The 12789-nt window shown below is 45.3% G+C and overlaps 1 protein-coding gene across 1 annotated transcript; it reads left to right on the forward strand.

Annotated features, from left to right (window-relative positions):
- Positions 1-2561: 2561 nt before the first annotated feature.
- On the forward strand, positions 2562-4183 carry LOC132659034 (zinc finger protein 280B-like; the record flags this gene model as incomplete). Its single annotated transcript, XM_060408535.1, is given in 2 exon segments — positions 2562-3075; positions 3078-4183. Coding segments are annotated over 2 exon segments (1620 nt in total), but the record flags the coding sequence as incomplete, so codon positions are not given.
- Between the last annotated feature and the right edge of the window lie 8606 nt (positions 4184-12789).

Below are 12789 nucleotides of genomic sequence, written 5' to 3' on the forward strand. Positions count from 1 at the left end.
CAATATGTGCCTGCCGTACCTTTCCCTCTTGGGAATCACATAGTCTGCTCTCTATGTCTGTGAGTCTGTTTCACTTTCATAGATCAGCTTATTTGTGGCATATTTTAGAGTCCATGTAAGTGATACCATACGATATTTGTCTTTCTCTTTTTTTTAATTTTTATTTTTACTATGTTTTATTTTACAACACTGTGTTGGTTTTGCCATACATTGACATGAATCCGCCACAGGTGTACATGAGTTCCCAATCCTCACCCCCCTCCCACCGCCCACCCCATATCATCTCTCTGGATCATCCCTGTGCACCAGCGCCATGCATCCTGTATCCTGCATCGAACATAGACCGGAGACTATCTTACATGATAGTGTACATATTTCAGTGCCATTCTCCCGTATTATCCCACCCTCTCCCGCTCCCTCAGAGTCCAAAAATCTGTTCTATACATCTGTGTCTCTTCTGCTGTCTCTCATACAGGGTTATCATTACCATCTTTCTAAATTCCATATATATGTGTTAGTATACTGTGTTGGTGTTTTTTTTCTGGCTCACTTCACTGTGTATAATCGGCTCCAGTTTCATCCATCTCATTAGAATTGATTCCTATAAAGTCTGCAAGCAATAATGCTGGAGAGGGTGTGGAGAAAAGGGAACCCTCTTACACTGTTGGTGGGAATGCAATCTAGTACAGCCACTATGGAGAACACTGTTTATAATAGCCAGGACATGGAACAACCTAGATGTCCATCAACACATAAATGGATCAGAAAGCTGTGGTACGTATACCCAGTGGAGTATTACTCAGCCATTCAAAAGAATATATTGTCTTTCTCTTTCTGACTTCCTAAGTATTCTTTTGAATGCTAGTGTAGATTCAAGTATTTACTTAACAACATTTGTTGCTACTGTATAAAATGTGGTTGACTTTTAAAATATTTGTCTTCTATTCTGCAAGCTTTATGTTAATTCTAATACTTGTGTTTCTTCAACATTTTCTATGCTAAATTATCTTATGTCTAATATACTTTGACTTCTTCCTTTCCATTCTGAAGGCTGTTTTTTGTTTTTTATTGTTTTTTGTTTTTTCGTTTTTTTTTTTTTTTTTTTTTGAAACTACAGCAACAATTCTCTTTTGTTACCTGATTGCTCTGGTTATAGAACTGCCAGTATAATGTTGAGCCAAAGTGTGTAATAGACTTCCTTGTGTTGTTCCCAGTCTTAGAGGTAAAGCTTTCAGTTTTTCATTCTTTAGTATGATGTTAGCTGTGGGTCATTTTACAGGTGCCCTTTGATTGAGAAAGTTCTCTTCTGTTCTTAATTATTAAGTGTTCTTTTAACCCCGGTTATGAAAAGGTGCTAGATTCAGGGAAATGCCTTTTCTGCAGGCAGATGTGTTATTTGTTTTATTGTTTTAAAATGGCATAATGTTGATTGACTTTCCTATAATGAACCAACTTTGCATACCTCCCTAAATCGCATGTGATCATAGTGTACAGTCTTTTTTATATGCTGTTGGATTTTGTTTGCCAGTATTTTGTTGAGGACTCTTTCACCTATATCCATAAGGGATATCAGGTGTGTGTGTGTTTGTGTGGTGTGTGTGTGTGTGTGTGTGTTTGTGTGTGATATCTCTGTCTGATATTGGTATGAGAGAAAGACTGGCGTCATTTTGCCTGCTATGTGGGGAAGAGACATGTGGCATAAAGATGAAGCATTGTTGGATTGAAGTTTAGCCAGGATTAGAGGGAGAAATTTAGGATATATCTGTGTGGAATTGGGGTGAGATTATCAGAGAGCTCATTCTCAGTTTCCTAGGCCTGAATTAAGTGCTTGACATTGAATTATGCTGTTTGTTAACTAGGAATATATAGATTATACTTTGAATTTGCTACCTATTTTGTTTGTTAACATTTATGAAATTAGAATTTATGGATCAGTTGTAATGTGCATTTAAGATCCATTTTCTTCCATTTTTACTACAAAACAAGATGCCATTGAATAGCTGATGCCTTTTAAAAAAGCTGTTAACCTTAAGTCTAAGAAATAAGCATGTTTGTCTTTAAGATACAGAAACACATTTAAAAGTTACAAGTTTGCCCAAGAAGAGGCAACTGGTGTGTGGTTAAGTTAGAATTCCAACTTAATCTCCTATGACTCCAAAGTCCATGCTTCGAAACGCTGTAGAACAATGCTTTTGTAAAAATACTCTCCTTTACATTTGATTTCACGTAATGATCAGTGTGGTGTTTTTTTTTTTTTTTCCCCTCTTTATTTTTTTAAGTAGAAGAGGTTAAAGTGAACATGCGACAAAGCAATGATTCTAGAGCCATGTAGAGTTGTAGTCGTAGTTTTTTCAGCTGTCATTGAGTCTGGTTGACACTCAGTGTCTTTGTCTGTAAGATAAGGGTGTGTATAAGTACTCTAGAGTTTTGGAGATAATCAAATAGCCCATTTTTCTGTACTTAACTAATCTGTAGTATGTTTATACTTAGGTGGCAGTTTGTATAAAGGAAGCACTGGGACTTGTGACCGCACCCTCTAAGAATAAAAAAGTATTAAAAATATGGAACTCCCACGTATGTTACGTGAAGAAGAACAAGAGCCAGAACTACGGAAAAGGGAGGGAGAAACGAAACAAGTAGATGATGATGATGATGATGAAGTGATCTTGGTTGGAGTGGAACATGGAAATGAAGATGCTGACGTCATCTTTGTTGGGATGAGCTCAGCTTCAAAACCAGTCGTTTCAAACATACTGAACAGAGATACCCCAGGTTCTTATTCAAGGAGAAAAAGGTGTGGTCACTTCAGGAGAGGTAACACTCACAGATTACAGCCTGTTAGTCATGTGACTCCTACATCAGAATCAAAGACTGTCTTGCCAGTGTCTGACTCTGACTCAAGATCAACAGGTAGTCCTATTATTATTGAACCTCCGTCTCAAGCTGATTATAAAAATCTTTCACCACAAATAGTGCCTGATGGCTTTTCGAAGGAGTTATGTTCTTCTTTGATTACCTTCACAAGTTCATTGCAGCATCCAGTAGAAACAGCAGTTTCTGCAGGAGATATGAATAAAATCCTCATGTATCAAAGCGAGTTTCCCCTTGTGAAACAAATCGCAGAAATCCCAGAAGGCCTAAACTCAGTGATGGCATTGTAGGGGAACATTCTTTAGGTTTCTCCCCGTCACGTTTTTTTCATACAGAGACCACTCAGCAAAGCACACCAGACCGTGTCCATACCTCACTAAGCCATGTTCAGAATGGAGAACCTTGTCCAACACCTTTTCCAAAGGACAGTGTTCATTGCAAGCCTGTAAGACCTTTAGGGGAAAGTGGACAGACAAAAACTGATTTTCCAAGTTTGGCAAGTCCAAACAAAATTGGTGATCCCACAGAAGGAAATCTGATTGTGTTACTTCATGACTTCTACTATGGCAAGCATGGAGGAGTTGGTCCGCCAGAACCAAAGACCCACGCGGCGTTTAAATGCCTCAGCTGCTTGAAAGTTCTAAAAAATGTCAAGTTTATGAATCACATGAAGCACCATTTGGAACTTGAGAGGCAGAGAGGTGACAGCTGGAAAACCCACACCACCTGCCAGCACTGCCTCCGCCAGTTTCCTACTCCCTTCCAGCTGCAGTGTCACATTGAAAGTGTCCACACGGCCCAGGAGCCCTCCGCAGTCTGTCACATTTGTGAGTTGTCCTTTGAGACAGATCAGGTTCTCTTAGAGCACATGAAAGACAATCATAAGCCTGGTGAAATGCCCTATGTATGCCAGGTTTGCAGTTACAGATCATCATTTTTTGCAGATGTGGATGCACATTTCAGAGCATACCATGGTAAGACCAAGAATTTACTTTGCCCGTTTTGTCTCAAAATTTTTCAAACTGCAACAGCATACAGACGTCATCATCGAGGGCACTGGGAAAAGAGTTTTCACCAGTGTTCCAAATGTCGGCTACAGTTTTTAACTTCCAAAGAGGAGAGGGAGCACAAGACCCAGTGTCATCAAATGTTTAAGAAGCCTAAGCAGCTAGAAGGATTGTCTCCTGAAACAAAAATTGTTATTCAGGTATCACTGGAACCCCTTCAGCCAGGATTGGTGGAAGTTGCATCCATTACTGTGAACACATCTGATTTTGAATCATCACCCCCCAAATCTAAAAGGAGGAGGTCAAAAAAAGAAAAATAATAGTTAATTCTGCCTTCAGTAAGTCTGAAGCAAGTATTTCAGTCAAAGTTAAAAATCCCATTAAAAACCAAAAGATCAACTTATAGCATTATTCAATAATATCAAATATAGGGAAACCGATGGGTAATTTATGTGATTTTGTTTTAAATAGAGGAAGTACAGTTTTGTTTGATCTTCATATTGAGCTGCTATTTAAAAATCTATGATCTGTTTTTCGTGTAATTGTCTTAACATGTAAAAAGGATGTGTGCATGTGTGTGTGAGAGAGAGAAAATGAGAGAAGTGGAGAAAGGAAAAGTAAGAACCTATTTTGGTATTTGATGTTACTTGTAAGTTCGAAAGCTCTCCTATACATATAATCTGTAGAGTGTTTTAGCAACGTAATTTTGAAGTGTTTTCATGCCTTGCAGATCTCAGTATCAGCTATATAGCCAGATTTGAATGTCACTCTCTGAAGTGCCTCTTGGGCTGATCTAAGATAACCTGGCTCTGAAAGCGTGCAGTGGAGGTTGATGGAGAAGCTACGAATTGAGTTTGGACCAGACACGGGATTTAATCAGTGAAGAGCTGTGGCTTCGTGTCCCAGCTGAGGAAGAGGCATACATTCACTGCAGGCACAGAGCCAAGGGAGAAGGAACACTGTCTCAGAGTGCTTTCACCTAGCCCAGGGACATCTCAAGGAAGCCAGCCGTTAAAATGCCTGTGTTTGGTGAGAGACCCTGGCAAGCATGAAGCAGGCCCTGTGTAGCACTGACTGCAGTTGGAGAAGCAGAGATCGTTAATGAGACCTGGTGCCTGTGGACCTCCTGTTGAGTGATCAAAAGGGGAATTTGATTCATTCTGTCCCCTTTCCCATTTGGCTGGCCTGTAGTCACAGTGAGGTTGGCATATCTGTGTCAGACACAGTAGCAAAGCAAGTTACAATTCCCAAAGGAAAAAGAGCCTTGACGTCCACTTTGATTTGCGCTGGACCCATAGTTGTAGCTGAAAAGGATCAAACAGAGGAAAACTGTTCAGCTTTTGAATTGGGCTAAATTGAGTTCTCTTACCCTTAAGCTACAGTGGAGTTGTCCAAGAATCGTAAATATAGTGGATAAAAATAGTCCAGGGTGATTAAAGCCTTTTTGGAACTCTTGCTTCCATTTTCCAGTTACATGTGTCTTACCCGAGTTGACCACGTGAAGATTTCGGTTCTGTATCTTATCTTGCCTTGCACACAAATGTAGTACAGTTAACAGCTAATTCTTTGCATGTGTAATTTCCCATTGTATCAAACTGAGTTTCCGTCTTTCTTGACACAGTCTGATGTGCAAGAATTGTCTCATGTATTTCAGTAATTATCAGGTCATAGAGTTATCCTTCCTCTAATCTATCCAACCATCTAATCTGTGATTCTACTTGTGGAAACCTTCTTTCTTGCGGTCTCCAAGGGCTCTTTCACAGACCTGTGGGGTACCCTCTAAGTATCGGTTCCTGAACATCAGCACACTTGGCTGCCTCTGTAGATTCTTGGAGTTGAGTCTCCTCCTGGAGTTGAATGTCACCCCTTCTCCACTTCTGGCACGGATACCTAGCAATCTCTGTGCACCATTCCAGGAAGCTGGGATCCTGTCTGTAGACCTATGCCAGGAGCAATCTCTCCGTTTCCTCTTCCTTTCTCCTCCTCTTTGTCTCTCGCCACTCTCCCCAGGCCTCACTTTTTTTAAGTCCTCTAAGCTTTCACAAAATGCTGGAAAGAGATCATCACCAAGCGGTTAGCATCCTTCTCAGAACTGAAGAGGAAGGACTACAGATGATGAAGCTGTAGTGAATCTATTGTCTCCATTTTAGGTAATTTCGTGAGTGTAAATTCAAATTCAAATAAATTGTGTTTATTTACTCAGAGCCTTATTGATTTATTTGCACTTTGAATTCTCTACTAGGCCTTTCTCGTTAGTTTATTTGGGCCAAAGCACTTTGCTAAGTGTCAGCTGAAACCACTTTTAGTTGTGTAAAGAGTGTGTGTGTGTTCTGGTCTCAGGTGAAAACTCTCTGTATAAATAAATATGCAGACTATTGCATTTGTATCTCCTTTCTTCGATTTCTATAGTAAAAAATACGAAATGTTTTAGTTACGTGCTTTTATTGTTGCTTAGTATTATCAACACTGTTGCTGTTAGTTGCTGTGAAGTATGCTCCTAAGGACTACAAGTTGTATTTATTGCCAAATTAAAAGGTTCCCGCAATATGGTTCCTGACTGCTTCCTCTCTTCCATACTCTGTCTTCTACTCTACTTTTTTCCCCACTAATGTACTCTTTTTGACAACACTGGCCTTGGTTTTCCCCCATCAAATTCCATTTCTTCCCGATCCCAAGACTGCAAGTGCTGTTCTTCTGGAAATGCTCTTCCCGCAGGCCTGCATGGCTTGCTACCTCCCTTGTTTGAGCTTCAGCAATGCTGTTCAAATAACACAATCAAATCTCCAACCCCCTCTCTTTCCTCCTCCTCCTTAAAGGCACTTGAAGTCTCTATCCTCTTCTTCCCTCTCCAGCCTAAATTTCCTAACTTTTCACAAAAAAAGAAAAAGAAAAAAGGAAAAAAGAAGAGATAATAACATCAGGGCTTTGCTTCTTAGAATTAACTTGAGTCAGTTTCTGTGCCTGCAAATCAAAGATAGTTAATAGTGAGTTGAGTTCTTTCAGGAGCTTCCTCTGTTTTTCTTTTGATACCTCTATATTTTGTTCACACAATGACACTTTGTTTTCTTTACAAATATATTGAAGATGTGTCAAGATTACTATTTTGTTACTGCCCTTTGTGAATTCCCTTGTCTGCCTTGCTTGTTCTTTCAGGGAAAATTTATTATTTTATTAATGTCATCTTAAAAGACTGGAAACTTCCCAAATCAGCAAGTTTTGTCCCCTGTTTTAATAATCTTTATCTTAAACATTTAAAAAAAAAATTCCCTTCATGTTTTACTACAGGCAGCAAGAAGAAACCAGGAGGCACTTTTGGCTGTTTGGATGGAAATCCTCTTAGATAACTCAATTAAGTACAGTTTGTCCTCCCAGCTCATTAGGTGCATTTTCTACTTTTCATAAAACTGCAGATGTAGTCAACTTTCGTCTTCACAATCCCCAGGCTCTTTCCTCCTGCCTCCCCTTTCTGCCAAGCATCCTAGGTGCACGACTGTGATTCTACTTAGAACGTGTTTGCTCAGTGAGCAAACGGGGAGCGATTCCCTGGTTTCAGTGCTTCTGCTGGCCAGAGACTCTGTACCGTTCCCTAAGAACTTCATGGTTTTGCTGTCCAACTTCTATCACCTGGCTAGGTCAGTTGCAGTAGCTCATACTCACAAGTGAACTGGCAGGGATTACTACACGCACATGTGCAGAAACATACATGTGTACACAGTAACATCGCTGAGGGGAAACCTGTCCATATGCAGAAGTAAAGCTTTCCTTTCCAGGAACTTGAATTTTGGTAAGCACTCAAATTTCTGCACGCACATGTGCACAAACATGCACGTGTACTCAGTAACATCCCTGAGAGGAAACTTGTCCATATTCCGAAGTACAAGTTTTCTTTTCCAGGAACATGAATGTTGGTAAGCATCCACATTTCTATCCTTATTTTTTCACTTGCTCATCGATTATGTCATGTTACACTTCTAACTCTGTGCCTTATCCTCAAAGGTTCCAAAACCTTGGCATTTGCTATTGATAGGGACTGGCCTGCAGAGCAGCAGGCAGCATTGGAAGTTCTTGCCATGAACAGCTGTATAACATGTGCCTGCCTTCTGCATTCTCCCATCACCTTGGACAGCTTCACAGTACCAGTCACGTTGGCCTGATCCATTGACTGTGCATTCCTTCAGGGGACCAGAAAACAAGGACCTCTGAGCTCAGCTGACTTGAAGAACTGCTTTCTCGGTGTGCACCTGTCTAGGTCATTCCGTGTCAATGTTGTGCCCCTCTTGGTAGCCTACCACCCGTTACAGCCCCCAGCATTCTGAATGAGGCCCCCTGTTCTTCCTATCTGTGGAGCGTTCTGTGTGCACCATCTACCTGTGCCCCGATGTGCTCTCTCCATGTGGCAGGAAAAGGCCAGAAACGCCTGAGCCTCCAAAAGCCCCCGGAGACTGTGACAGGCCTGGTTCTGATCCAAGGTTGTGAAGAAGGTACACATGGATGCAGGGTCTCTTCCGATACCAAGAATGGAACCGGAGGCCATCAAAGTAAGGTGGCATCCCTACACGTCTTCCTTTCTGTTTAACACTACCCATGCATATGGGAGTCCCCCAACAGATGATGCCCTGGGGAACCTGTAGGTTCTGGGCCCAGAGCTAATGCCTCCGTTGGACAGAAAGCAGCGTTACTATCTCAAATGGACCAAGAGGGCTTGAACCACCCATGCCTCAGTGATTTGCTAAATGCCAAGGCTCTCTTTCAGTTGCTCTCATTAGGCCCAGGTAGGACTCCCTACAGTCACGCATCCCTGCTTCCCTACACAGCACCGGTGCCAAGGAAGCCAGTGCGCGGTTGGGCCCAGGGATATCCAAGACGGTCACCTGGAAGGCAGCATCCCTCTGTGTCACCTGGGTGCAGATCCCCTACAACGCAATCAGAGATTCTGCTCCAGCAAGACTACCAGAATCCTCCTTCAGGTACAGACGTGCACCTTTGACACTCAGGCCCCCAAGCCAGGGGCAAGACCCCAAAGAAAAGGAGGAATTCATATCAGAACTTTCAGCACAGACCATGGGGTATCTTTGGCAGGACCGTTACTGCCTAGAGTCTGGACCCTGAAAACCAGCAGGCCCTGAACTGCCCCAGGGGCTTCTCTGTCTGCACTCCCCTGAGGTCCCTTAGGACATGCAGTTTACCCACCGCCCTTGTCTTTTCTCTGTTCCCTCCCTCACAGGCATATCCCGGATAGGGTCACACAGGGAAACCCACTTGCGCATTTCTCGGCTTTGGGCACTGCCAGGGAGGCAGGCTGGAAGTGCCTGGAGGCATGCCTTGCTTACAGGCCATGTCTCTCCTAGGATGCCTGTGGTTGGCAGATACAGCATACTTTAGCGCATCTCATGTTTTGTGTCATATAGTGCCAGTGTGTGCCACCCTCAGGGAGGGCGTGTGCTGGCTGCTGGGCTGATCCGGGGCAGCACTGTCCCAGGACCTTCCCAGTTCTCCTTTTCACATGTGTGTGGAACAATCTCCAGTGCAGCAGGCAATCTATGACTCTTTCTCCTTCAGCTCTCTGCCCATCTCGGCAGGACCTTAGCCTCACCATCCCAGATCTTGCCATAGCCACGTCCCTCATTTCCAGAGGCCAGCCCATGGCCCCACACACGGAGGGCTCCACAGGCAGTGGTTTCAAAGCCCCACCCCACGTGATTTGCTCTGTGTGAATCCTTAGACCATGAAACCCTCTTCCTGATCCAAGCACACACAACAACACGGTAGAACTGATGAGCGTGTTTTGTATCTGGTCTAATTGCAGATATCTGGAGCCACAGTCTGGAGTTATCACTGGCCATCCTTTCCTTGTTCCCATCCTGGGCAGGGTCAATGCAGAGATGAGGCGACAGACCACCTTCAGCCTGGTCGCCTCATGACTCCTCTTCTGGTTGCTCAGCACCTCCTCTCCTGCGCCACCTTCATCTCTGCCTCTGCCCTGGGCCGGACACACACACACACACACACACACACACACACACACAATCACAGCCAGCATAAATAAGCACACGTGTGTATACACACACATGCTCAGCACGGGGACACAGATGCAAACAACGAGCATAGGTGTTTCAGGAGGTGAAGACGACCGAGGCCAGCAATGTCGGGGATGGCGACAGTAGGCACCATGTCCTGCCCTTGGGGCTCCCTGTTCACCTTCTCCACGAACTCTTCCGTATGTTCCCAAGGCAGCCTGAAGCCGCTTCCAGCGCAGCATGTTTGGTGGTTGTGAGACACTGAGTGGTGAATGTGGAAATTCACAGAAGATCCCAAAGTCAGCACACAGGTGCACTGGGACCCCGGAGAGGACAGCTTTTCAATGATAGGCCTTCCCTGGGTAAGGGGCGGGAGTGAAGTGCCCAGGCAATCTCAAACTCAGTGAGCAGCAGGAGGCCAGGGGATGAAAGGACCCACAAAGGATGATTCTGACAAAGATACTTAATACACACTGCCTCTAGAAGTATCACCTGGACTCTGGTGCTGCCACCTCAGCTGATTTGATGGAGACTTGCTTCACTCACGGACACACCAAGTCCCCAAATAAACAGTCTCAGGAGGTCACCTGCTACAAGCACGACCCAAACTCAGGCTCCACAGCCAGCTTGCATGAGTCTGAGCATCCCCATTTGGGAAAGGACAGTGTCCCTGTAGTATCACATGAGTGTCCCTTCAGGGCCCACCTTCAGACCCCATCTCCACACGTTTCTGTCAGTTACTCTCATGGAAGAACCTTCCTGACCAGGGTACTACTTCAGGCGATCATCCCACACATCTTGGCCGACAATCCGCTGGCAATCCGAGCAAGGTGAGCCAGCAGCCAAGAATCCCAAAGTGAATTGCTAACTGTGTTCAGGCCCAAAGCAACCACACCTCAGCAATCCTGTTCGACTCTAAGCAGTTGTGACATGACAACCAGCCGAGAAATTTAAGGCTCCTGGTGTCCACGCTGCGGCTGGATGCTCCCCGTTCAAAGTCCCAGAACCAGTGGACAGGAGTGGAACAACGTGCCCTATGCCCTACAGAGAGACGGGAGATGGGTGTGGATCCCACAGGTGGACACTCCACAACCTTGCACACCCACACTCACCACCCCAGGAACCACGTTTCACAAGTGATGTCAAGGTAATTCTACTTAGTGGTCACTGTGTCCAAGAAGTAGGGGGGTCCTGAAAGGAAAATATCAACTTGCAGTGGGACGATGGATGGCTCCGCAACAGCACCTGTCAGGATAGGGAGCAGGGAAAAGGTTCCTGCGCCGCCTCCTCTTCCTGAGCAGCAGACTTCAAAGAGCAGCAGAAAGGATACAGCTACGGCCCAGAAGCAAGGGATGCCCCAGGTGATGGCGATCCTCCAAGCCATGTCAGGCTTCCTCCTCTGATGATTCTTGCACATGAACTGGAAGTAGGCCCTGCAGGTCTTCTTATGCTCAGAGCTCAGTTCCACCAGCAGGGCAGCCAGTGCCTGCAGCGCATCTTGCCCTGGAAGCTCAGTAGTGCTCATGCTCATGGTAAGGTCAGAGAAAGTATGCCTGGCACTTGAGAAGGATGGAAAGGCCCTTGTATCAGGGTGTTCAAAGGGCTGTGGGGTCACCCACTGTGTCTTCTGTGTCTGGGATTGCAACCTGTTCTGTGTCTCAGATCTTCTGCACTCTCACTGGTCACCCCCAGACACTTTATTCCTGCCTCTCCTTTCTGCCAGGCATCCTTGCTGTACCACTGTGATTCCACTCAGAACTTGCTCACTCAGTGAGATAACGGGGATCAGAAAGTATGTCTACATATGTTCTGTGGGTTTGTGTATGTGTGTGTGTCTGCGCGCGCGCTTGTGTGTGTGACTCCCATATCTCAGTTATTTTCGGAATCATTCACCTTTACAACAATAACTGTCAGCTAAGGTGGCTCTCATGTACTGTCTCTGGTCATTTCTGACTCAGAGGCCAATCCTCCTCAGATGCAGGCCTGAAGGAGACACACAGAGTCATGGCTGCGACACTTACAGGTGTGGCCCTGCCCGGACTCTACTCAGCTGTGCCTTTGGAGCCTGCCAATTGCCCAGTACCACACTTCCTTCAGGGTCCACCATTCTGCCCCCTCGCCTCCACCCCTCCTCCTGCTCCTGCCTCTGCATCTCCCCCTCCTCCTGAGCACTGGACCACAACGAGTAGCAGAAAGGATACCACGTTGGCCCAGAAGCCAGGGATGCCCTGGATGTTGGCACTCTTCTGAGCCAAGTCACGCTTCCTCCTCTCATGACTCTTGCACATGAACCAAACGTAGGCCCTGCAGGTTTTCTCAGGCTTAGAGCTAAGTTCCACTTACAAGGTCGCCAGTGCCTGCATCACATCTAGTGCCGGGAGCTCACTCGGGCCTCCAGGCCTTTCCTGGCACTGCTCCTCCAATGTCTTCTCCTCCAGCTCCAGGGAGGACCCCTGTTTCTGTCATTCATCTGGCACAACCTCCACATCCTCAGTGATGTCCTCTGCAAGCAGCTGGAAACCCCGTCTGATCCCTGCCACGACTCCGTCCACCTGGGCCTCGCTGTCCTCTCCTGCCTCCACTCTGAAGAGGGTGGCATCTTCGCCTGGTGTGGCCACTGGTGGCTCCAACGTCCCAGCCATGCACAGCATCACCAGGACAGGCTGTTGCTGGCCAGATGCTAGGGAAGTAGGGAAAAACCCCACCGTTTGCCACGTTGATCTCCATTGTTCACGGACACCAAATGGGAAAGGGGACGGAATGAATCAAATTCCCCTTTTGATCACTCAACAGGAGGTCCTAGTCACCAGGTCTCATTCATGTTCCTCAAAAAGAAAGCTTGTACTTCAGCATATAGACAAGTTTCCTCTCAGCGATGTTACTGTGTACACGCA

Source organism: Ovis aries, chromosome Y, assembly GCF_016772045.2.
Source record: "Ovis aries strain OAR_USU_Benz2616 breed Rambouillet chromosome Y, ARS-UI_Ramb_v3.0, whole genome shotgun sequence".
NCBI lineage: Eukaryota > Metazoa > Chordata > Mammalia > Artiodactyla > Bovidae > Ovis > Ovis aries.